The 23,961-nt window shown below is 41.5% G+C and overlaps 1 protein-coding gene across 1 annotated transcript in view; it reads left to right on the top strand.

Moving 5' to 3' along the window:
• Nucleotides 1-23,961, top strand: part of CACNA1S (calcium voltage-gated channel subunit alpha1 S) — a 79,875-nt gene that overhangs the window by 45,599 nt on the left and 10,315 nt on the right. The window contains exons 22-35 of the mRNA XM_018576779.1: nucleotides 236-343; nucleotides 1,039-1,091; nucleotides 1,173-1,319; nucleotides 3,881-4,082; nucleotides 4,206-4,364; nucleotides 7,636-7,746; nucleotides 8,257-8,340; nucleotides 12,761-12,907; nucleotides 15,442-15,507; nucleotides 16,331-16,422; nucleotides 16,915-17,074; nucleotides 17,162-17,289; nucleotides 19,106-19,202; nucleotides 19,624-19,726. Coding sequence (XP_018432281.1) covers nucleotides 236-343; nucleotides 1,039-1,091; nucleotides 1,173-1,319; nucleotides 3,881-4,082; nucleotides 4,206-4,364; nucleotides 7,636-7,746; nucleotides 8,257-8,340; nucleotides 12,761-12,907; nucleotides 15,442-15,507; nucleotides 16,331-16,422; nucleotides 16,915-17,074; nucleotides 17,162-17,289; nucleotides 19,106-19,202; nucleotides 19,624-19,726 — 1,657 coding nt within the window. The remainder of the gene's footprint in view (nucleotides 1-235; nucleotides 344-1,038; nucleotides 1,092-1,172; nucleotides 1,320-3,880; nucleotides 4,083-4,205; nucleotides 4,365-7,635; nucleotides 7,747-8,256; nucleotides 8,341-12,760; nucleotides 12,908-15,441; nucleotides 15,508-16,330; nucleotides 16,423-16,914; nucleotides 17,075-17,161; nucleotides 17,290-19,105; nucleotides 19,203-19,623; nucleotides 19,727-23,961) is intronic.

Consider the following 23,961-nt stretch of genomic DNA (forward strand, 5'->3'; position numbering starts at 1 on the left):
AGTTTAGTGCTTTTGCAAGGTACAATTTTATAATTAACATTTTTCATAAAAGATATGGGTGGCAATACCTATCATCTACAACAGCTTTTTACTTGACTAATAATAATAATAATAATAATAGAGTTGTTATAGCGTTATTAAAATAGAGACTAATAATAATAGATTTAGAGTTATTTAAAAATAAAAGAGTTATTCCAATGTTTGCATTTAATTTTTTCCACTTCTCTTTCTACAGCATGTGGTCCAGTGTGTATTTGTTGCCATTAAAACCATCGGGAACATTGTCCTGGTCACGACACTTCTGCAGTTTATGTTCTCTTGCATCGGTGTGCAGCTGTTCAAGGTAAACAGTGAGGAAATATTCCACTTGAAACTGACTAGAGTCCCAATGAGGACCGCACAGTACGGTTTGGTCTACCGCACCACACACATCTCTTCCACCCTACCCCTTTTCCCCTCCCCTATTTCTCTGCCCTTCTGGCTGCCTTGCCTCCTCACTAGCTTTTGTTTCCACAATGCTGATGTTGTTCCCATGTCTGTTTAAAAGTGCTCTCTAGAGCCAAACAAAACTGCTATATGGTGATGTATTCAATATTGTAGCAGCCTTTTGAACTGTCTTTTGCTTTTTTTCTTCTGAAACAATAAAAATGTATTCTAAAAAAATGTAAGTAAATAAATTATGATACATAATATATGCCTAATTATTTACATAGAATGCAGTGATGATGGCATAATATGACCTATAAAAAGATAATAAATGGGTTTTTTCCCAAACATAGATTGATGATGTAAAATATTATCACTTTCTGCAGTTTAGAGCATAGTAGACATGGCTTTTGTGATTCTAATATTTCTATAAAACCAAATATTGTATATTATCTCCAGCTACAGTGGCTACATACAGTATGTCACTGTAACAATATACAGTACATGTACTGTAACAATGTAAAAATATTCCACTTATAACAATAAATCTCATCTTCTTTAAAAAAAACTTTAAGTCAAGGCAAAGCAAGTTGAATTTGTCATTTTTTTCAGGGTAAATTCTACAGCTGTACTGATACAACCAAAATGACAGCGGAAGAATGCAGGTAGGTTCACTAACAATAGTCATTCCATTATAGCTCTATGTCATGCTTTATGTTTTCTTAAAATTATCTTTCCCTTTACAGAGGATATTTTTTTGTGGCAAAGGATGGAAATCCAGCCCATATGGAGGCAGTACCCAGAGTATGGTCACATAGTGAATTTCATTTTGATAACGTCCTTTCTGGCATGATGTCTCTTTTCACAATTTCCACCTTTGAAGGCTGGCCAGAGTAAGTATTAACCACCTAATATTCAATGTTATTAAAACCTTTGTTTTGTTAAATACAGAAATAAAGGCCATTTTTGTTAACAGGAAAAAGGCCAGGCTTGCTAAAATTACATTAAAGTTCATGGAAACACTGAGGCAAAGTTGCCGAAGGCAGCCGAGTGAATAACCTAGCAGAAGTGAAGTGAGCCGAACGACGTTTGGGTATTCACTCCGGCTCAGTACGGCTGATTTCAGAGGGATTTTGACTCAGCTGATCCAACATCTGGATCGGCTGAGCCAAAGCTCCGGCAGCTCACTCGCTGGTGTTCACCCCTATTCTCATAGGGGCCGAACAGCAGTGAGTGAATAGCCGAATGCCGGTGAAAGTTCTCCCCGCTTCGGCTGTCACTTCAGCTCAAGTCGAGCCGAAGCATATGCCTTCGGCTCAGCTGAGCTGCTCAGCTGCCTTCGACGGCTGCACAGGCTATTCTTAATAGCCCGTACAGCAGCCCTTCAGTTCGACTGAAATGAAGGGCAGAGGCGGCCGAAGAGAGCCGAAGGATAAGCCGAAGCTATGGATCAGCCAAAGCTATGACTGGATCCTTTGGCTCTTTAGTGAATAACCCCCCCTAAGAATGCTCTTCTTCTATTTTCTCCCTTTGGCACTGTAAAATATACAATTGAAAGTATTTTGTTATATCCATTTGATAAGTGTAAACGTACCGGGGACAAGGTGCTTTTCCAGGGGAGATCCTGGAAAAGCACCCTACCAGTGCCGAGGGTATGTGGCCTGTTATGGGAGGAGGGGGGCACGTTCGCTCCCCCCCCCCTTTCCTGCCCTGCCAGGCTTGGCTGGGATGAAGGGTCTGGTTTGAAATTTTAGGGGGGCCCCATGTTTTTTTCCCATTTTTGGGGGTGAGGTTCCTCCTTAAAATTTCTACCAGACCTGTTGATCCTGCCAAAATTAATTGACTTACTGTTCCACACAGCGGAGTGTTTGAGCATTGTCACCCTTAGTGATGAGCCGAACACCCCCCTGTTTGGTTCGAATTTAAACTTTAGAACATGGAAAAAGTTCTAATTGGAACTCAAACTCAATGCAAGTCTATGGGACTAGAACTTTGAAATTCAATTGACACCATTTTGAAGGCTTATATGCAAGTTATTGGCCATAAAAAGTGTATGGGGATCCGGGTACTGCCCTGGAGGACATGTACCCATGAAAAAAAACTCCCTAAAAATACAGTTTTTAAAGGAGCAGTGATTTTACCATCACTTCAAGTGAAACAATCAAAATGAAAAGTTCCCCCTTCCAAACAATACCAGACCCCTTAGGTCTGGTAGGAATGTTAGGAGGGACCCCATTTAAAAAAAAAAGGAAAAAAAAACTATGGGGTTCCCCCCAAAAGTCCTACAATACCCTTAAGGTCTGGTAGAAATTTTAAGGAGGAACTCCACCCCCAAAAATGGGAAAAAAACATGGGGCCCCCCTAAAATTTCAAACCAGACCCTTCATCCCAGCCAAGCCTGGCAGGGCAGGAAAGGGGGGGGGGGGCGAACGTGCCCCCCTCCTCCCATAACAGGCCACATACCCTCGGCACTGGTAGGGTGCTTTTCCAGGATCTCCCCTGGAAAAGCACCTTGTCCCCGTGCCGATGGAGACAAGGGCCTCTTCCCCACAAGCCCTGGAGTGTTGGTTGTGGGGTGCAGGCAGGGGGATTATTCACATCAGGGTTCCCCTTTAATAAAGGGGCACCCAGATGCGCCCCCGCCCCCTTGTGAATGAGTAATTGGTACTTGTATCCCTACCCATTCACTACAGGGTTAAAATAAATTGTAAATTAAAAGACCAGACTTTTGAAAAAAATCCTTTATTTGAAAAAAACAAGTTTTTGACAAGTCTTTTATTGTAAAAAGAAAAAAAAAAAATGGATCCACTGACGTAATTCAGCGTCAATCACGACGTCCAGCGTTGTCCACCTCGACGGAAAAAAAATAAAACAATAAAAAATAAATAGAAATAATCTTTTTTTTTTAAATGATGCCCACCGTCCCGTCCGCTCATGACAAACTCACACCGCAGAATGGCATTTTGACAGATGGTGGCGGTGACAGCTAGCTCCACCCAACTGTTTACAGTTGTACACGTCTGACAGATGAGCCATGATTGCTCATCATGACTTTGCCCAATCATGGCTCTTACAGAGTACTGGGCCCTGATTGGGCACAGTCTTGCACTTGACTTGTGGCCAGGTGCAAGGCTAGCCAATCAGGGCTCACAAAGCACTGTACAATGCACAGTGCCTTGTGGGGTACCCTGACAGTTTGTGTGTTCGCCGAAAGCACGAACTGCCGATGTTCGAGTCAAACTCATGCTCGATTTGAATATTGAGCCCATTCTAGTCACCCTAGGACAAATGTGTTACTATAGAAAAAAAGAGCCTGAAAAAAATAAAACTAATGCAGCCACCACATCTATGGACTGGTAAGCTGTACATTTGCAAAGCTGCTAGATGTTTAGCAATAAGAAGAGTTATTTTAATATTTTAATAGTAACAATTCTGATACTTTTTATGTTATTAGGTTACTGTACAGAGCTATAGACTCGCACACTGAGGATATGGGACCTATCTATAATTACCGCATAGAAATTGCAATTTTCTTCATTATCTATATCATCCTAATTGCCTTCTTCATGATGAACATCTTTGTCGGATTTGTCATTGTCACCTTCCAGGAACAAGGAGAGCAGGAATATAAGAACTGTGAACTAAACAAAAATCAGGTAAAAGTTAATAAAGTTTTTTTTTTTTTTTCTCGTAAGAAATGTTTTGCTTTTTTTTGCAGAAGATATTGTTATATTTTAGTGTTTATCTTTTGTTATATGCAAGTTTGTTTCCTCCAACAGAGACAGTGTGTGCAATATGCCCTGAAAGCCCGTCCCTTGCGGCGGTACATCCCAAAAAATCAATACCAATATAAGATATGGTATGTAGTGACCTCATCATATTTCGAGTACTTGATGTTTTTCCTTATTACTCTGAATACCATCAGTCTTGGCATGAAGGTAAATATTTATTGTCACTTTTTTATTAACCCAACAAGCATTACTATATACAATTGCTTTTTCTGTGTCTCCATTTGGTGCTTTCACCCTTATTCCTCTATCTAAATCCTGATATAGCCTCACTGTTTACTCCTCTTTTTCTTTGGAAATGGGACCAAGTATGCAGAATCCTCTATTATGCCAATTCAGAACTGCCTGCAATATTTCTGTCTTAGTAAAATGGAATGCTTCAAATATTGTTATCTCTATTATATACGCTTTTTCTAGTGTAGAATGCATAATGATTTTCCCATAAAGGACATAGAGCCAAAAATAAGGAACAAGTGCTGGAGCTATATGCAAACATTTCCTGTCCAAGTCTAACCTGGCATCACCCACCTGCTTTCAAGCATCCCTAAGGCCACCATCCCTAGCCCTATAATGTGAAGCCAGTCTCACTGCCCAGTAGGTCGGCAAACGGAGGGAGCATCAAAGTGTCATTTAATGTGTATTATTATTATTATACAGGATTTATATAGCGCCAACAGTTTGCGCAGTGCTTTACAATAAAAGGAGGACATTATAGTTACAATATAAGTCAAGACAAGATGGTTAGAAGGGCCGTGTCCATAAGCTGCATGTGGATGAATTGTTTGAGAAAGTGCAGTGCAGGGGCGGACTGACAACACATGGGGCCCCCTGGCAATACAAGATTATGGCTTATGCTCCGCCCATATACAAGCCCCACCTGTATATACATTCATGCACCCAGTGCATCCCTCTTTCTATACTTATCACCTCTGCATCCCCTGCATACCTCTTCCTACACTGTTCACCGCTGTACCACCAGCATCCCTCTTGCTACACTTCTCACCTCTACACCCCTTGCATCCGTCTTCCTACACTTCTTACCTCTGCAGCCCCTGCATCTCTCTTCCTACACTGCCTCTCTTCTGACACTGCTCACCTCTGCACCCTCCGCATCCCTCTTCCTACACTGCCCACCTCTGCACCCCCTGCATTCCTCTTCATACACTGCCCACCTCTGCACCCCCTGCATCCTCCTTCCTACAATGCCCATCTTTGCACCCCCTGCAACCCTTTTCTAATGCTTCTGACATCTGCACCCCCCTTTATACACTGCTTGGCAGGGGTCCAGAGGTGAACATCTTCCTTCGCTACAGGGAGCCTATACTGGGTTCAGCAGCCTTATGCTAGCACTGACTAGCATGTAGTGACCCCCATCATATGTACACAGAAAGCATGTAGTGACCCCCATCATATATACATAGAAAGCTTGTAGTGACTCCCCATCATATACATACATCAAGCATGCAGTTACCTCATCATATACACACAGAAAGTATGTAGTGACCCCCATCATATATACACAAAAAGCATGTAGTGACCTCCATCATATATACACAGAAAGCATGTAGTGACCCCCATCATATGTACACAGAAAGCATGTAGTGACTCCCATCATATATACACCCAAAGCATAAGGTTAACCCATCATATGTACACAGAAAGAATGTAGTGACCCCCATCATATATACACAGAAAGCATGTAGTGACCCCAAACATATGTACACAGGAACCACATAGTGATCCCATCATATACACACAAGAAGCATGTAGTGTCCCCATCGTATACACACAGGAAGCAAGTAGCGAACCCCATCATATATACACAGAAAGTACGTAGTGACTCCCATCATATACACATAGGAAGCATGTAGTGACCCCATCATATATACACAGAAAGCTCGTAGTGACCCCCATAATATACACAAAGGAAGCGCGTAGTGACCCCATCCCAACATATACATCTACCTGTAGTGACCCCCATCACAAATAGACAAGCAGCATGTAGTGACCCATTTCTCGGACAGTCAGTGTCCCCTACGTAGTATGCAGCAGCCAGTACAGACGTGCAGTGCCTCCCCATCAGACACCCACTGCCCATGCTGCCCCAATCTGGGTTGCACTCCCCTTGCCTCTCCCCAATCCAGGTGTGAAGGCCAGTGAACACAAGGCATCCGGGTCACACAGCAGGGGGGTGTCCACACAGCTCTTCTCTCTGGGTCACTCGCTCTGCACTCATCCAGCGCTCTGCATCCTCCTGTCAGTGCTGAGATGCAGGGCCAGTGCATGGATTTTTGCAGCACAGGGCAGCTGCTTTGGGTCCCACAACAATGACTGGGCCCGGGGCAGCTGAGCTGCCCATGGGCCCCCTCCTGGCCACATGCCCTCGGGTGGTGCCCGAGAGCTCAAATGCTCAGTCCGCCCCTGGTGCTGTGGTTAGGTTGGGATGGAATAGGCTTCCCTGAAGAGATGAGTCTTTAGGGATCACCTAAAGGCAGACAGAGTAGGAAATAGATGGACAAGTTGGGGTAGGGAGTTCCATAGGGTGGAAGAGACTCTAGAGAAGTCCTGGAGGCGAGCATGGGAGGAGTTGACGAGGGAGCTAGAGAGCAGGAGGTCTTGGGTGGATCAGAGGGGACGGTTAGGGTGATACTTTGAGATGAATTTGGTAACTTATCTAAGGGCTAAGTTATGGATGGCTTTGTAAATGATTGTTAATGTTTTGAATTTTATCCTTTGGGCAACTGAAAGCCAGTGGAGGGATTGGCAGAGGGGGGTTGAAGACACTGAGCGATTGATTCGGTGGCTGAATCAAGCAGCAGCAATCATAGACTGAAGGGGGGGAAGTTGGGGGAAGTTGCAAAGGGGGATGAAATATCATGAGATCAGTTTTTGAAAGATTGAATTTTAAGAAGTGTTGTCACATTCAGACGTGAGTTAGTAAACTAGTGATGTGCAAGAACATCAAGGTGAGTTGAGGAGTGAGTTGTGGAGTGGAGAGATATATTTGAGTGTCATCGGCATAGGGATGGTATTGGAAGCCCTGCGAGTTTATCAACTGACCAAGGGAGGATGTGTAGATACAGAAGAGAAGGGGTCCAAGGACAGAGCCCTGGGGGAGCCCAACGGAAAGAGGAAGAAGAGAGGAGGAGTCAGATATGTAGTTGCCACTAAAGGAGCGCTTAGATAGGTAGAAGGAGAACCATGAGAGAGCAGAGTCTTGAGTTTTTTGAGGAGCAGCTGGTGGTCAAGTGTGTCAAAAGCAGCAGAAAGGTCTCATAGCAAGAGTAAGGAGTAATGGCCATTGTTTTCAGCTGTTCAGTAAGTCATTAGTACGTTTTAGGAGGTATTGTATGTGTATTTTAACTGTAGGCATATATAGTAAATATGAAGATCTTTGACCTGTTTTCTGTCATATATGCAGCACTATGGACAGACTGCAGAGTTCAGTCATCTGGCTGACATTTTCAATGTGGTCTTTACTGGAATCTTTACAGTAGAAATGTTGCTCAAGCTAGCAGCATTTAAAGCAAAGGTAAGTAAAGAGAAAAAGTCCACTCTATTAAAAAACACACCCAAACGTGAAATATTCAGAACCATTTACATTCATGTAATCAATAATTATATCAGTGATTTTGGTAATAAAGTTAATTGTCAGCTTTATTCAGTTAAGTGCAGTAACCAAAGCCAGAATTCACATGCTAATGTCAGACCTGAACAAGATGAGATCAAACAAGAGTCTGAAGGAAAACAGCTTCTGCTGTGACCTCTCTGTAGAAAACCCATAATGCCCTGTGACATCTGTGTCATGGTTGCAACCTAATATATGTTTATTTGTAAACTAAAGATTTGATATACATAGTAGGCAAAAAAGTTATTAAACATAATTTGAATAACCTCAACAATGTCAAATATAACCCCAAATCATTATAGTTTACCTTTAACAAAACTCTTTGTCTGCATGGTTTCTAACAGCAAAATCATGTCTGCAGCATTGAGAAAGTATTTTTCAAGTGTATAATGCATTCTATTTCTTGCCTTTTAGGGTTACTTTGGAGACCCCTGGAATGTCTTTGATTTCCTAATTGTTATAGGAAGCTTAATTGATGTAATTCTGAGTGAGATTGATGTGAGTAATGGTAATCATTTATTCAAGCTATACATGGGTATTATGTGATTCTATTTATTTAAATGCTCCAAATCTACTATAAGCCCTGCTCTACTCAAGTCTATAGCGAAAAGCTAGGGATCATTGATTGCAATGTGAATAGAAACCTTTCTGACAGTCCCACTTTTTCAGAAAACCAAAACACCAACAAAGTGAATAGTTAAACATTCTCTATTAATAGGATCTGCTGGTGAAAATATTTGAAGAACGACAGTAAAATCCTGCTGCATATATTCTAGAAATATTGTATATAATACTGTACTATTATTTTATTTATTTCAGAAAGGTAATTAATAATATATCATTAGATTTTATTTATTTACTTGAGCAGTTTTTCAGAGTGTGCTCCATTCCTTTATTTGTTTTTAGTTTAAAGTGAAACTATGGTCAAAATAAAAAATGACATATATAATGCAGCCTGTAACTAGTATTAGCATGACCATTTTTGTTTTTTTCTGAATTCCTCATGTAACATAGTTTATGACATAGTTACATAGTAAGTCAGGTTGTCAGGTTGAAAGTAAGTAAGTCAGGTAGTCAGGATGAAAAAAGACACACATCCGTCGAGTTCAACCTATAGAGAAAAGCTCTAACTGGGAAGAAGCCTTTCTGTATGCAAAGGTTAAATCGCTTTTCCTCCAGATGCAATGCATGCCCCCTTATCCTTTGCAGTGAAGTGAATAATATTGCACTAAGCTCACTATATGGAGCATTTATGTATTTATATTTATGTATTTATACATGGTTATCATACAGTATCCCCCCTTAATCGCCTCTTCTCAAGAGAGAACAAATTCAGGTCAGTTAATCTTTCCTCATAGCTGAGCTCCTCCATGCCTCTTATGACTTTAGTTGCCCTTCGCTGCACTTTCTCCATTACCTCAACATCATTTTTGTGAACTGGTGCCCAAAACTGAACTGCATAATCCAGATGAGGTCTTACTAATGCATTATGTTTCTCTCTCTGGAGTCTATACCTCTTTTATAAGCAAGTATTTATAACAAACTGCAGCATGACATTGCATGCTGTTATTGAGTCTATGATCTACCAGAACACCCAGACCCATCTCTACCATTGACTCTCCCAAATATTCCCCTCCGGAGAGTCTATGACGTATACATGTTTTTAGTCCCCAAGACTACACTACAGATCTTGGTGTCCACTAACAACCTCAGACCATTCAGGCCTTTTAAACTTATTGCTTACAGGAATATATTTTGCAGTGTGTTTGCGAGCAATTTGATTTCAAACATTCCTATTTCTATTCTGTGTTTTTTGATGACAATATTCCCTTCCAGTCTAAGGGGTCTATTCACAAAGCTGCCGAAGGATCTAGCCGTAGCTTCGGCCGATCCTTCGGCTAGCTTCGGCCCCAGGACCCCTTCGGTTCAGTAGAACCGAAGGGGTGCTGTACCTGCAATTCACTATAGCCCGTACAGCTCCTGAACATGACCGACGCATATGCCTCGGCTCGGCTGAGCCGTGCTGAAAGCCGAAGCTGGCCGAGCGGCCGGCCTTTGGCCGGCAGACAGCCTGCTTCTGACAGCTGGGCGGAGCCAGCCAAAAAAATTCTATTCTGACACGGCTCCGTGTCAGATAAAGAAAAAAAAAAAGAAAAAGCAGTGTTTCTCTCCAGGGCGGCCGGGAGCGGGAGGCTCCCAGAGCGCCTGGGAGAGTTTTTTTTTTTCGTTTTTTTTTAACGGCAGCAGAGCCGCCGGACAATAGAAAACTATTGGGCGGAGCTATCTGTCACTGCTAGCTCCGCACAATCGTTTTCTATTTACTTTTTTTGTACTCTTCTAACTAATTTTCTGTTCTGCTCGGTCCAGAGTAGAACAGCCGAGCCGAATGCCGCTCAGTGGCATTCGGCTATTTACTCACTGCTGTTCGGCATTTATAAGAATAGACCGAACAGCAGTGAGTAGCCTGCCGGGGGTTCGGCTTAGCCGATCCAGATGTTGGATCGGCTGAGTCGAACTCCTTCTGCACTTCGGGTTAGCCGAACATGCTGAGCATGTTCGGCCGACCCGAAGCCATGCGAAGCAAGCCGGTGTACGGCTGATTTCAGCCGATATACGTCTGAAATCAGCCGTACCAGCCTGAAGTGAATAGCCGAACAGTGTTCGGCTCACTTCACTTCAGGTCGGTCATTCACTCGGCTGCCTACGGCAGCTTTGTGAATAGACCGTAAGTCTTCAAGAGCAGCACTCAGCATTGGAAAATGTGCTCTCCTTAAATGAAGTGTTTTTATTTTTCCAGTATGTGCGTGTTGTTTACAACTAAAAAGAGAACTATGGGTTAACCTTTGTATCCCATAGTTCTCTTTAGGGACACGGTAGGACATATACTAATGTCCTCCCATGACCCTAAACTCACTATATAGTGGGCTATTGTCCGCTATATGCTGAGAGCGCCGCAGCCAGGACAGATCCCAACAATGCTGTCGAGTTCCACTTCGCTGGCTGATTGACAGCAGGCTCTGTCTATCTAGAGGCAAAGCCAGCTATGCCCGCCTCGTCCATCCCTCCAGTCTTCGCTGGAGGATTTGAGAGGGGAGGGGGGTATCCCTGTGGGGAGTGGTGACCAACAGTCACCGCTCTCTAGAGGGAGATGTTTGGGAAGTGATCGAGCGGCAGTATGTGTTCGCATTCTTCAACGATCAATGAAGCCGTCGTGTGACAGTTTCAATGTCGCACGTCAGCTCTTACTATGGGGATGGGTGTAATTCACTCATTCCATAGTTCTCCTTTAAGTTAAATGGAATCATATTATGGTCACTGATACGCAGATGTTCTTTTATATGAACATTTGTAATAAGCTCTGCATTGTTTGAGATTAACAGATCCAGCAAAGCATCATTTCTAGTTGGGGCTTCTACAAACTGTACCATAAAATTGTCATGCAATACGTTTAGAAATGTCCGCCCTTATACTGTTCCAACAGTGCCATTATGCCAGTCAATGTCAGGATAGTTAAAAATCTCCCATCAATACGACTGTCCCTGTCCTTGCAGCCCTTTCTATCTGTGTAAGGAACTGCGTCTCTACCTCTTCATTTACACTTGGGGGCCTGTAACAAACTCAAATAATTACCTTCACATGCACAGCAATATATTGCTCCACCCATAATGCCTCAGCACCATCACAATCACCATCAAGGCAGTCCTCTTTCACACTCACTTTTAGATCACTTCTCACATAGAGACAAACACTGTCACCTTTTTGTTTTACCCAGTCTCTGCGAAAGAGAGTATAACCAGGAATATTAACAGCCCAATCACGTGAAGAACAAAACCAAGATTCAGAAATACCAATTATATCATAGTGACCTTTATGTACCAAAGCTTCCAACTCGCCAACTTTTGAGATTGGTGAACAAACATTTCAATTAATTTGTACATTTTTCACTTGTAATAACTGTATCTTTTTTTGTACTACAAATAGTTTTGTAATCTCCAATGTTTGTCTGCAACACGGGAATCTCCTTATCCACTTCCAATTCCCTCCGGCCCATCTTCGACTGTTCCCCTGTGACCTGTTGATCCTGGTGATAGATCCTTAATTTTTGTACGTCCTTAAAAGACCAATTTGTTGAGCAAACATGGCAGTTACAGTGGTTGGGACAAATAATATAACAATGACAGGTGGCATACAAAGATCAGCTTTTATTTATATGGTTTAAAGTTAAAACATTTTTTTCCAAAACTGTTGCTGTAACTGTTTGAAAAGAGTTAACTGTAGTTAATGTTTCTTACTTTTCATTAGAAATTGTATATCCATCTAAGACTGCCGTAGCCACAGGGTGACAATGCTGCTACACAATTTTACTGTAGAACAGCAATAAGCATTGTCACCCTGTTTAAAGAAATGGAAAAATAACAGATCTGTCAGAATCAACAGGTGATAAACTATGTTACAGGAGGGACTTGGAAAAATAATTACTGGTAATGCTATTGTCAGACTGCATCATAAATGTGATTTTATAATTGCATTTATAGTTAATTGTTAAGTACATTGCGTAGCATCATTTCTATGCATCATGCGCGTAGCATCATATTACCTTCCTAATTTTAATATTATCAATTTGTGCTGTATGTTTGTGTTTCTACCAAGTAGATGTAAAGAGGAACAAATATGTAATGTAGTGCATCCATGATTGCCTCAGGTATGACTCTTATGTTAAGGTATCAGACTTTGCGGGACAGAATTTCAAATAGAAGAATATTACTATATAAATAATACACAATAATGTGCACAGTAGAGATTTGATATTATATTCTTCTGTATCCGTTTCAATTGGTGTTAGGGCTAAGATGCTGTTGTTTTTTGAAAGTATTGTCGAATATTTTAATAACAGTTCTATTTAATTATACCACTGTAGACCCCAGCTATGCCTATGCCGGATGATGAATCCGGACGAATTTCAATTACTTTCTTTCGGCTGTTCCGTGTTCTGCGTTTGGTGAAGTTATTGAGTCGTGGAGAGGGAGTCAGGACTCTGCTCTGGACCTTTATAAAATCCTTCCAGGTAACTGAACCCTATTATTAAAAATAATAGTGCATTAAACCTTATAATGGTCTGCAGTTTAACAGGCCCCCTGAGCCTGGGCTACTGGGGAAGCAGACAATCTATTTAACCCATTAATGCCTGGACATAGGCGGTCCCCATGGACCCATTGGCATACTTTGGCCATGGGTGTTCTAAGCATGCCCAAGGCTGCCAGCAGAATCCCTGTACCTTGCCCCCCTATTAGAGCAGGGCTAAAGTCTGCTGTTGGTGCCCAGGGCTTTTACCAGTTTGCACAGCATATTTGTATATTATGGCAGACTTACTACCAAAGCACCCCCCTACAGCGATGTTTTAGCCATGATCTCTCTTGCTGCCGCTGCGAGTCTTCTTCCACGCTCGGTGTCTTTCATCATCTTAATTAGCTGGTCCAGGATTAGGGATGTCCTGATACCATTTTTTCAAGACCAAGTACAAGTACTTTCCCTCAGGTACTTACCTGTATCATGATACCGATACTTTTTCTTAAAGGGACATGTGAAATTTTTTCTAAAAGAAATGCAGACTAATGATTTCAGGCGGTTTCTTTATAATTATGAAGAAGTGTAACTCAATCCATGATTATTCAGCAATGGACAATGGCAACCAGCAAACGTGGATTGCTGAGATTTTTAGTCCTTTAGTCCTCTATAGCCGCTTGCCATTCTCTATTGCTGTATAATCATTGTTTATACAGCAATGGAGAATGGCAACCAGCTATAGCAGACTACAGATCTCATTAATCCATGATTATACAGTAATTATACAGGGATGTGTACGGTCTCACCAGGGCTGCATTTGGGTCTCACCAGTGCTGCATTTGGGTCTCATCATGGCTGCCTGCAGATCTCACCAGGGCTGCATTTGGGTCTCACCAGAGCTGCATGCATATCTCACCATGGCTGCATGTGGGTCTCTCCAGGGCTGTACAGGTGGGTGCCAGGCTCTCCAGGGCTCTGTGGGTGGGTGCTGTTCTCTCCAGAGCTAAACAGATGGGTGCCGGGCTCATGCCAGGCTCCTGGGCTGTACAGACGGGTGTGGGCTGTCCAGCGCTGTGCTGGCCTTTACGGGCACTGGGAAGGAGGAGATGTGGGGCTGGACAGGCGCTGTCATAGACCGCTGCCGCGAGGTCCCTAGCAGGCCCTCTGAGGTCCCCAGCAAGCGTGGGACCTCAGGCAGCCGTTCTTGTTTAAAAATTGAAATGCCTTTACTATGAAGGCATTTTCACAAGTACTCGTTAAAATGCCCTGTATCAGCACCGAGTTAGTTAGTGCTGGTATCGGGACATCCCTATCTAGGATAATGCCACTCCCCCGCATACACACAAGATTTATCATCACTCATCCCAGCATGGCATGCGTAGAATGTACACTAAGAAGAATAAGAGGGAAACCACGCTGACAGGCAGAAGAGCAGTTTTTATTGCAGAGCAGGTAAACAGAGGGGATGATTTACTAAGGGGAAATAGGCTGTTTACTTTGCATGGGAATTTGCACTTTGCTTAGTTAATGTGGTGAAATGTAACTTTGCAAAGAATACCCAATCACGGACAAGGAAAATTTTAAAAAAAACTACATTTGTGCTCATACATGATTGGGCAATTGAAATCAGCAGAGCTTCACCTCATTCACTAAACTAAGGGGAAACTTCCCCTACAAAGTACAAATTTCCCTTTGCAAAGTAAATAGCCTATTTGTCAAAATCAACCCCAGAGTCTCTTCTGCAATTAAAGCCTATCCAACAGAAATGTTTAATCACGAGGCTTTAGTTCTGCTTTAAGTGGCAAATAAAATGGAGTTAAGACACCAAGCTGAGTCATCCCATACAGGCCAGTGTAAAGCACATCCTTTTTTAGGTACCTCCAGACATTTGAAAATTGTTGTGTAATCTAGATTACCTTGGAAGGATTGCATATTGGGTCCTATGTCTATAGCAATAAGTACTATCCTTGTCGCACTCCTTACCGATATGTCCCTTGTAGTGGGGGGTGCTCGCAGTGACTGTGGATGGTGCCGCGAATGTCAGCAAAATTGTAGAAATGTCACCAGCACACCAGTCCTTTTAAGATAGCAAGCGCTTTTGGGACCGCACAGGGTCCCTTCATCAGGTTTTAGCATTGACGATGAAGGCACCCAATGCTAAAGCCTGATGAAGGGATCCTGTGCGCTCCCGAAAGCGCTTGTTTGGTCATATGACAAAAAACTTCAATAAATTAAGCTTTTGCTATCTTAAAAGGACTGGTGTGCTGGTGACATTTCTATAATTTTCCTATGTCTATAGCAGTCACCACAGGCTGATTCATTCCAGGGCTAAATGTATCTTGCTGGTTCTGCAGTGTTTTCAGCTCTTTGTTCCTCTTATAAAAAAACAACTTAAGATAAATCTGCAGAGTTGATTGACTCAACTGATACTATGACAGTCATTCCATACATGATCCAAACGCTATATAATGTCTATGGTGAGCTTTAACTGTTTAAACTCTTAAAACAAGTCTCTTTGTTTGTATTTTTTCTCAGGCACTTCCATATGTAGCCCTTCTCATTGTAATGCTTTTCTTCATCTATGCAGTCATTGGAATGCAGGTAAACCTTTACTAACTAACTAGACAGAATGGGGTAAATTTATCGAAAATGGAGCATACATAATCTGGTGTAGATGTGCATTTCAACCAATCGGCTTCTCTCTTTCATTTTCCAATCTTAACTGAACAAACTGAAGAGAGAAGCTGATTGGTTGCCATGGGCAACTGCTCCAGATTTTGTCTGCTCCCGTTCTGATAATTCCCCGCAGTGTCTTTGAAAGTAAGATGTAGTATCTGTTTTTCTTTTTAAATGTAATGGCATACATAGATTTTATATTATTTCTCATGTCTCTAAAATGTGAGTTTCTGAACCTGCTTTCCTCAAGCATACAGACAATATTACCAGCTGAATTATACAGCGTCAACTGTTATTGTTACCTGTATCATGATGTTACCAACAAAAAGGTATTTTGGACGTTTGACATGCTGCTGCCTTCTGTCACCTTCTTCTGGAGTGTAAAGAGAAGTACAGGCTTTTACCATTTTTAAAGCTGGTGGGGACATGATATGAGCAGAGCAACGCTGTATTATTACACTAGTATTACACCAGAATATGCAGGAATCCAAAAAGCAAGTCAGATATTAGTCAGACTACTCAGCTGCAAGATAACATTTTATTTGTTTCTATGGATCTATAAACTTCAGTGTCTGTAAACTGCATCGTCCAGTCTAATTGCACTTTTCAGCCTATAAAAAATATTTGTAACTTGTGAAGCTTGCCAGTAATTAAATTCGGTTTTGTAAAAGCATGTTATGACCCATATACTATAAAAGTCATTAAAAAGTTGGAATAACTGTAGGTATTACATTTTATTTTCTCTTAGGTTTTTGGTAAAATTGCAATGGTTGATGGAACACAAATAAATCGGAACAGCAATTTCCAGACGTTCCCGCAGGCTGTGTTGTTACTTTTTAGGTAATAATGTTATTTTGATTTGCCTTCAGCAATGATACAAATTAGAATGAAAAGGTTAGATAACTCAAGTATAACTTTGTTAATGAAGACCTCTGGGCAAAACCTATATTAACCCTTGCAGTTGGGCAAGGGTTAAAATGATTTGTTTACCATGCCCCAAAAAAACATGGTTAACAACTCATTTTTTTTTAAAACTCTTTGTTAGCAGTGGGGGTAGCTCCACTGCAAGGGTTAATAAAGGTTGTGTCTGGAGTTCTTCTTTCAATTAACTAGCACAGTGGAGATACTTCTAGACATCACCTTGGCTTGCTGGGGTCAGGGTGTGTTACGAAAGAATTTACCAAAAAAGTTTACTGCCTTTTATGAGTGTACAGTAATTTCATTTCAAATCTGCCAAAACAGAGTAAAGCTGACCATACACTTGCAACATTAATGCATCATGCCAATATACAATAAACCAGTTCACTTTTATCTTCCATATTTACTTTTTAGATGTGCCACCGGAGAGGCCTGGCAAGAGATCTTGTTGGCTTGTTCCTATGGAAAGCTGTGTGATCCAGAGTCGGATTTTCTGCCAGGCGAGGAATACACATGCGGAACAAGTTTTGCATACTACTACTTTATCAGTTTCTATATGTTGTGTGCTTTTCTGGTAAGATTTAGTATTTGCAAGTTCTCTTTCATAGTAAAATGTACTTTTTTATCAATACTAATGTTATTCTGTCATTGTGTTTTACAGATTATCAATCTCTTTGTTGCTGTTATCATGGATAACTTTGATTACCTTACCCGAGATTGGTCAATTCTGGGTCCACATCATTTGGATGAGTTTAAAAGGATTTGGGCCGAGTATGACCCTGAAGCAAAGTATGTATAGTACACAACCTATACTATTTAAGCCAATCTGAATGTATTTATGTTTAAGTATTTGAATGGTCATATTCATTAAGTTAAAGCTTATCGGAACCTATACTATACAACGCTCGCTCACTGCCAGGGGTGCCATGAGAAACTTTGGGGCCCCTTACACAGCTTTAGGCCTGCCCCCCCAAAAAAACACCACCACTAACACACCATAGACCAGTGTCCACTGGCTGTTGCACCGAGTCCATCCACTGACCCTCCCATCAAGTCCGTCCATTGGCTCTCCAGCTTCAGTGAACCCACTTTTATTTTAATACTCTTACAACTTAATATATAAAATTGAAAAGTGTATTCCAAGTCATCAGTGCATTCAATATTTAAGAGTGAGGAAATATATTTTGGCCCAAAAATAAGTTGAGCAAGACCCTACACTAACACTAACTGCACTCCCTTTTCACTTACACTAACTGCACTCCCTTTTCACTTACACTAACCGCACTCCCTTTTCACTTACACTAACCACACTCCCTTTTCACTTACACTAACCGCACTCCCTTTTCACTTACACTAACTGCACTCCCTTTTCACTAACACTAACTGCCTCTCATCTATCCACTAGCACATCTAAGCCTGTGACCATCCGCTGACCCTCCCATCAAGTCCGTCCATTGGCTCTCCAGCTTCAGTGAACCCACTTTTATTTTAATACTCTTACAACTTAATATATAAAATTGAAAAGTGTATTCCAAGTCATCAGTGCATTCAATATTTAAGAGTGAGGAAATATATTTTGCCCCAAAAATAAGTTGAGCAAGACCCTACACTAACACTAACTGCACTCCCTTTTCACTTACACTAACTGCACTCCCTTTTCACTTACACTAACCACACTCCCTTTTCACTTACACTAACCGCACTCCCTTTTCACTTACACTAACTGCACTCCCTTTTCACTAACACTAACTGCCTCTCATCTATCCACTAGCACATCTAAGCCTGTGCAGGCTCCCAGATGGGCTAGGTGGGCTGTGTGGGCTCTCAGGTGGACTGCGGGCTCTCTGCAGGCTGTGTGCGGGCTCTCCCTCCCCACCCCCATTGTTGGACTGCTAAAACACTTACCTTACCACTCAAGCGACTCTGCTCCACTCCCTGATCGCTCTTTGGTAAAGCCCGCTACAGACCAAGCTCCACCTCCCAAAAAAGACTTCTACAAAGCTTGTCAAAATACTCAAAGCTCTTATACAACTGAAGCCCGTATAAACAAGGTGTTAGTTGTTCATTCTGGAAGGCCATGGATGCATAAGATTCAGCAAGGATCCCACTTTTATTTAGGAGTAGAGGGCACAGGGGATTGTGGGACAGTGTTATTTGCCCCATATAATATACTTAATAAGAAAAGTATTATTTGCCACTAACATTTTTTAGAGCTTTTGGAATTACATAGCTGCCCATATAGTTCGACCAAAAGACAAATATTAAAAACTTTGAATCAGAACCATAGACCTGCCATTGATCCAAGTTCACATAAGCCTTCTAGCTGTTTATAAGGAACCTGGCTTAAAAGTATTCACATTAAGATTCAGGCAAAACCATCCGAAACGGACAGAATATCCAAGAGACATAAGAAGTCAGAAAGCAAAGTCTACAATTATATCATTTTTATGTGGACTGGTCTACAGCTGTTACATCTTTATGTATCATTCATATATTTTTATATATTTTATATTTCGTCATAAAATTCAGTAGCTACAGAATTAAAGTAACATTGGAGTTCTTTAACCCTTGAATACTGATTTTTTTCTTCTCTTTCTTCACACAGAGGAAGAATCAAACATTTAGATGTTGTTACTCTTCTAAGAAGAATCCAGCCACCTCTGGGATTTGGAAAATTCTGCCCCCACAGAGTGGCTTGTAAGGTAAGGGGAAAAATCATAGCGAAACGGCCACATATTTATTTTTTAAATGTACTTATTGGTAAAGGACACCACCCATTGTCCTGTCAATTATGAAAAACACCTCCCTTAAGGCATGTTCTAATTCTCTGGAGTGTGTTCAGGGGAATCTCTGCACTTTCAGACACACTTACACCACACAGACTGCTCAAAGAAAGAAAGACAAAATGCTTGGCCTAATTGTTTGTTGAGCAGGCCATTCATTCTTAACAAATCCAGTTTAATTCAAAGCAAAAAAAAAAACTGCAGGACAAAGGTTCTGATATACATTATGCTACTATCCCCCAATTCACTAGCCACCTAATAATGATATGTAAGTAACCTGCTTTAATATACTTAGGAGTGCACAGAAGCTAACATTCAGTGCTTTTTGCTCTCTTTGTAGAGATTGGTCAGTATGAACATGCCATTGAATAGTGATGGCACAGTCACCTTCAATGCCACTTTATTTTCACTGGTGAGGACAGCACTGAAAATCAAAACTGAAGGTAAGAACATATTTATGAGTTTACTTCATGAACAAAGTAAACTACAGAAGCTGCTGTTTACTAAGACATTTATAAAAAAAAGTTTGTGTATGTGCTGTAGGACCATCTAGTAAGCCCTTATGCATGTGGAGCCTGTGGAGAAGACTGTAAAAACAAAGCTTCTCAATATATCTATAGAATTTTAAAAATATATTATATTAATGAGCTCCTGGTGTTCTCGAAAGCTAGCTGAAGATACAGCAGCTAAATATAGCCACTAATGGCACAGTAGACAGGGATAGAGGTATACTGTCCAAATCCCTGCAATAAAAGATATCATTAAATATTGCTTCATGGATATGTCTATAAAAGCCATCTCAGAATTATAAACTGCTGATAAGCTCTATTCAGGTTGCCATTTTACTTGCTAACCACTTAAGGGCCTGCTACATTATGTAAACATCCCTCAATTCAATAAATCCAGTCTGTAGGTCTTTCAGGGTGGGGTGCTTCAAAAGAGGTCTAGAAATGATGGCATCTGGCTAATCTATTCATCATGCTCCAAAAAGACGAGAGGAATAATTGAAGGGAATTATGGCAATTAGTGATGAACACTGGAGAGCGGATGTACAGTATGGGTCAGAAAAGTGTATGTTCTACTTCCTGTGCGGCAGAACAAATTACAAGCCACCTGAGAGGGGCCATACCAGATCACCAAACATCTGAAAGATGTCACCTACCTTGTTAGCCTGGGAGCAGGCAGTAGGCGGCAATAGGCATTCCATGTGAGCATGCTCAAGATACATCATGAGTGCACAGCTTATGTCCTGCCAGTGTGTAGCCAGTGTGTAGCCAGCCTGAGCCAGAAGAGGCAGACCCACTGTTAGACTTATTAGGGGACACTAGGGAAGGAGACTTACACCTCAATATCAATGCACACCTGTCTTCTCCCCAGATACATCAGCTGCAGGAATTGCTAGGAGTGTACCGTGACCAATTAACTGGGAAATCCAGGAGGATGCACCTTGCTGTCCACCAGGTGAACACTGGGGTGCATCCTTCAATAAAACAGTCGGCTCATTGAGTCTCAATAGAGGTGCAGGCAGACATAAAAAAGGAAATTGAGAAAATGCTGCAGCTGGGGGTCATTCATAAGTCCCACAGTGCATGGGCATCACCTGTAGTCCTGGTCCCCAAGAAGGATCAGAGGACCAGGTTCTACATGGACTAGAGAAAGCTGAATACCATCTGCACCGCAGATGCCTACCCCATGCCCAGGATTGATGAGTTGTTGGATAGGCTGGCAGCTGCCCACTATCTAACAATCATGGACCTGAGCCCAGGGTATTGGCAAATTCCTTTCGCACCTGAGGCTCAGGAAAAATCGGCATTCATCATCCCATTCAGATTATTCAAATTTATAGTAATGCCATTTGGGATAAAGAATGCCTGAGCCACATTTGAGAGGGTCATGAATGATCTACTGGAAGGGCTAGAGACCTTTACAGTAGCCTACCTGGATGACATTGCGGTGTTCAGTCCCACTTGGGATGAACCTGGTGCACCTGTCACAGGTCCTGGACAAGTTGACGGTAGCCAATCTGACAGTCAAATCTGGTAAATGTCAGACATGACTGAAGTCCAGTACTTGGGACACCGGGTAGGAGGAGGCACTCTGAAGCCTGAGACTGGGAAGATGGAGGCCATCATGGCCTGGCCTACCCCACAAACAAAAAAACAACTTATGTCATTTTTGGGCACAGCTGGTTACTTTAGGAAGTTTGTTTGTAACCATTGTAGCCTGGCAAAGCCCCTAACTGACTTCATAAAAAAAATTGCCTATGGTAGTGTCCTGGAATCCAGAATGTGAAAGGGCATTTCAGGCCTTAAAGGAGGCACTGTCCAGCGATCCTGTGCAAACCGACACATCCACATATGGTTTGGGCGCAGTTCTGAGTCAGGTAGACCAAGCGGGATAAGAATATCTCATTCTCTACATAGTTACATAGTATTTGAGGTTGAATAAAGACATTAGTCCATCAAACTCCTTAATGACCTGAGCAGGAAGCTACTGCCCAGAGAGGTAGCATATGCCACTATAGAAAAGGAGTGTCTTGCGATCGTGTGGGCGTTACAAAAGTTACAACATTATCTTTACTGACGCACCTTTACAGTACTCACTGATCATGACCCATTCAGCTGGTTATGCTGAGTTTCTGGGATTCATATATTGCTGGGATTTGTAGTCCTCTATAGCCGGTGCCATTCTGCATTGTTTTATAATGTATTGCTGGGATTTGTAGTCCCTCTACAGCTTGGATTCAGTGGCAGAACTACTAGAGTTGCAGTGGTTGCAGCTGCAACCAGGCCCTGGCGCTCCAGCACTGTCCTAAAATCATTAGTCTTTATTGTTTTAGAAAAACTGTCACATGACACTAAAAAAAAGGAATCGTAATTGGTATCGGTGAGTAGTTGAGGAAAAGTATTGATACTCGTACTCAGCCTGAAAAAAATGGTATTATGTCGTAATTGGTATGTGTGGTAAATGATTCTTAACTTTAAAGGTGCACACAATGTTTATGCAACCGAGCCCAAACTGCAAAATGTTCAGTGTTGCCACAGGGTAAAGTATGCTATGTGTCTACTAGCTTGCAGCCTATGCCACTGCTTCTGCAATTAAAAATATTTGTGGCTATTGTCTCTTTGAAATAGTTGATTCTTGATTAAAACTTGCCTGGTTTCTTCCTGCGAACCTGGTAAAAGTGCTTACATATTGTGCATGGAGCACAATATGAAATAATTACATTCTAATGTTGATTTCTCCCCGGTGTCTTTCCTTTTCAAAATGCAACTTAATAAAACTGCTTAAATACTTTGTATTATTTCACAGAAAATAGTCAGCAACATGTTGTGCTGACTCCCTACACTTAAATTTTTCTAAACTTCATAATACGAACTCCCTAGTTTTTCTCTTTTACACTGCAGTCCAGTCAAGCCGCTTCCATACTCTCCAGCCATTTTACTTTTATGTGTAACTATTGAATCTCTGAAATATGGCTATGTGGAGCTGTAGTTTAGACATGTTTTTGTGGACTCTTTTTCTTGTAAAACGTTTAGGACAATACAGTGTGGTGCTGCAAAAAAAAGGTCAAAAAGTATACTATGAAACTGTTTTGCCACTGGCCAGTTGGTACAAACTTGAGGGTTTTAGAATAAACTTACCTGTAGGTTTTAGGTCTGTTACTTTTACCTGTCCATTTAGGCCTATTACCACTGGATAAAAAACTACCTATGGATAAATCACACAAATGTATTATAGAAACTGAAATTTTCCCTCTCCAGTTCTTATGCTGCCATCCTTATAGCGGAGCTAAACTTATGCACAACATATTTGAGCTAATGCTCAAATATGCTGTGCATAAGTTTATCTCCACTATAAGGATGACAGCATAAGAACTGGAGAGGGAAAATCTTCAGTTTCTATAATACATTTGGTAGACATTATGTTTGGTGAGCCTGCCTAATGACAGGCTCACCGAGCAAAGAAATTCTTCCACACCATACAGAATTGGGACCACTGGTAACAAAGTAGGTTCTTGTAGTGCAGATAGTGGTGTGCAGAACCTCAGGAATTTGAAGATAAGTCACCAGCACTTAATAGCTCAATATGCAAATAAAGTTGTTCTTATTGCAAAATGACATCACATAGGTCCATAAAGCCCAATTATTTGCATATTGAGCTTTTGGATTGCTGATGACTTATCTTTGAACTCCTCAAGGAATGCAGTGCTTGCTTCCAGGCTCAAATCTTCTGTCTTCTTTGGCAGATTTGCCTCTTATGTTTACTTGATCCAAGCACCCAGCATTTATTCTAAATATCTTACAAATTCCAGGATTGTACACTGAGCTGCATTTGTGTAGTTGTCAGGGTACAGTTAGTAAAATAAATCCTAGCAGGCAAGGGAAAAGATTTTACATACAGTGTCTCTTTTACCATACGTACCTACATACTACCAATGTTTTACATTGCAACTTCAGTTCCTCTTTAATTACTAAAAGAAACATTGTAACAGCTGGGACAGTGCATTGGAAAAGTTTCTCTCTGATCTATGTGAGCTTTGCTACTCCAATCCCAATCGTTTCTCTAATTAAACCCTTAACCTGTTTTCTAGTTCCTTCTGCCTTTTTGTACATAGCAAGACCCAGCATTTTCCTTTGATAAGATTATGACTAAATACCACCTCCCTTGACCCATT

The sequence above is a fragment of the Nanorana parkeri genome, unplaced genomic scaffold (assembly GCF_000935625.1).
Source record: "Nanorana parkeri isolate BGI_ZX_2015 unplaced genomic scaffold, ASM93562v1 scaffold77, whole genome shotgun sequence".
Taxonomy (NCBI): domain Eukaryota; kingdom Metazoa; phylum Chordata; class Amphibia; order Anura; family Dicroglossidae; genus Nanorana; species Nanorana parkeri.